This window comes from Nestor notabilis, unplaced genomic scaffold, assembly GCF_000696875.1.
Source record: "Nestor notabilis isolate BGI_N333 unplaced genomic scaffold, ASM69687v1 scaffold2714, whole genome shotgun sequence".
NCBI classification, from domain to species: domain Eukaryota; kingdom Metazoa; phylum Chordata; class Aves; order Psittaciformes; family Psittacidae; genus Nestor; species Nestor notabilis.
The window spans coordinates 4,831-7,422 of NW_009924972.1; the positions used below are offsets into that span (position 1 = coordinate 4,831).

General features: G+C 43.7%; 1 protein-coding gene across 1 annotated transcript; it reads right to left on the reverse strand.

Moving 5' to 3' along the window:
• Window positions 1-530: 530 nt before the first annotated feature.
• Window positions 531-2,011, reverse strand: NPPC (natriuretic peptide C). Its single transcript, XM_010012810.1, has 2 exons — window positions 1,919-2,011; window positions 531-836 (listed from the first exon to the last, which is right to left on the reverse strand). Exons 1-2 carry the CDS (start codon window positions 2,009-2,011, stop codon window positions 531-533), a joined length of 399 nt encoding a protein of 132 aa, XP_010011112.1.
• Between the last annotated feature and the right edge of the window lie 581 nt (window positions 2,012-2,592).

Sequence of the window (2,592 nt, forward strand, 5' to 3'; positions counted from 1 at the left end):
CATGAATGGATTGGTGGAGTCAATGTGAATAAGGGCTGAATATCTCACCAAAAGGCAACAGGTCCTTTGTAACCTCCAAGTCAGTCCTGTCAAGAAAGCACAAGAATAAGTAAGATTAAGTGGACAGGATTTCATGCATGGAAATGAACTGTTTTCTTACTGTTCTAGGGCCAGGTTCAGCTCCACTGTTCTGCTCAGTTTCTTTGATTGACACAAGCATCCCTGGGGAGCTGGTGCAAACCTCTGTGATCTGCCTCCTGTGAGAAGATGACGTGTGGATGGCTGACTTGGAGACAGGACTGAAAGCAGGTAACACAGAGACGTGGCATTCACGGGGTTTAAGTATACACCTGATGACAGTGGATTCTGAGATGGGTAAAATTAGTAAACTATGTGATAGGAGGGTAAAAGTTACTTTAAGGCACCATTTCTTTAAAGCTGAATTAAATCTGCTCTTCTGCATATTTATGCAAGTTATACACTAACACACAGACCATGTGCCACTCACTTTCTCTTACCATAGTGAGCAGTTAGCATCCCAGTCCACTCAGTGACCCAATTCTGTCCAGCTTGTCACCAAAACAGCCCCTGGAGAGACTCTTTTTGCTTCTGCCTTGGTATCTATGGGGTAAACTTAGGAGACTGCTGAAGAACCTCTGGACAGCACTATCATCCATCGACATGCTCTCAGGCTGCTCCCCAGTGTTTCGGGTCCACTGGAATTCAGTGTCTTGCTGATCAAAGGGACCTGTTAGGATCATGTCATCTTGCTCATGGTCTGTCTCTTCTGAGACCAGGGGATGCTCCAGGTCCTCATCTAACAGCTTGGATAGGCTCTGAAAAAAGGGAAAGGTAGATGGTGGAGACGGAGGGAAGGGAAAAGGACGGGTTCTGGGGACACTCTTGTTATAGCCAGGCTCAGTGCTAAGTTTGGAGAAATTTAATTTGAACATTTATCAAAAGATGAAAGTACAGAAGTGATTTCTGAAGCTGATAATGGTTATCTTTAGTTTCTTCTGTCTTACCAAGCTGCTCTGAGCTAAGACTGTATGCTTTCTCAGAGTGCTCTAAGGCTCTATGCTGTTACCATATTCTATAGTTCTGAGCTGACAAGCTGCCAGGTAGGTTTTTCCTGGAGCTAGGGATTTGGAATATAGGATAAATTGTGAAAGATGATGAAAAAGTCAGGAGTGAATCAGGAACAAGAAAACATGGTTGATATCTTGGAATAATAAGAGAAGCACTGTAATGACAGGAGACATGCTGAAATTGGTGCTACAAGGATTATATATCTCTTTACAGATTGGAAGGTTGCATCATATTTTGCAATGCCAGATCCCCAGTCAGGAAGATGAAATGTGTTTTCCTAAAGACTTATAATTCCTGCACACACAAATACATACAGGGACACACATGTACACACACTTTCTCATGTTCTGCCACTGGGACTTGCAAGCTGGGACTGCATCACTGCACTGCTGAGCTGGGGAGGAGATCATGCAGGTATAACCCATTCATTCCTTTTCCAGCTTAAACCAGGGGCTTCAGGGAGGACCATGCAGGGGACTGCTCTAGATCAGAGTCCTTCCAGAAAAATTCCTTTTACTCCATAAGTTTATTGCTTCACTCAGTCACAGGATGACCCTAAGTCTGCAATCCCCATATTGATTCTACAGGAAAACATTTTCCTTTCAACTTCTTCATGTGATCAGAAATTTAAATCCAGTAATTGATTACTTTAGTTTCCCTCCATTTAATAACTCTGTGTCTGCCCACCTCAGGGTTCCTGCTGTCATGATCTCTTTGAGTGTCTCCTCCTACTTTATCTGGGGTTGGAAGAAATGGAGTTAATCTGAAGTGTCTCAGTCCTAAAGAAGCATCAGCTTCTTTCAGTTCTAGTGAGCAGTCAGTCACTTACCTGTAGGCTGAAAATGGGCCTGGCCATTGCCTGGTTTTGACTGACAATAAGCAGCAGCAGGAGTCCAGGGCAAAACAGAAGTTTCAGGTTCATCTTCATGTTTTGGTGTCTCTGATTCCTCCTCTCCTTGAGTTTCTCCAGTTCAGTGCTGCTCTGTGTCTGCAGCTACCAGCCTTTATATCTTCCTCCAACCCCTCCCAAGTCTACCTTTTGAGTTCCTGCCAGTGCAAGGATTGGTTTGAGGTTCTGATCTGTTTCCATCCTCCCGGGAGGGGGGGGAGGAAATAGTTCTCTTTTCTGATAGCAAATAAAAGGAGCATTTTACACTTATGCAATGCAGCATCATTCTGCTGCTGTGAATCTGAAGGTCTCTGCAGTCTGCTGTCTTGGTGCCACTTTCGTATGTCAGTTTACTTAGCTCAGTGTTCCTTGGGTTGACTGCTAAACGTCTCCTTTCATCCAGAGAAAAATAATTGTGAGAGAAGTATAAAGTGAGGAAGGAAGCAAATTGTATCCAGTGCATATTCACCTGACTCCTTTGTCACTGTGAAGTACCAAATCAGATGGATGAGGGTCTCTGTGTCAGAACTAAGTGTTATATACATGTAACATAATATGACTTTAGTAACCTATGAGATGAAAGAGTGTGATTCGGAGAGGGAGGGAAATCCCAG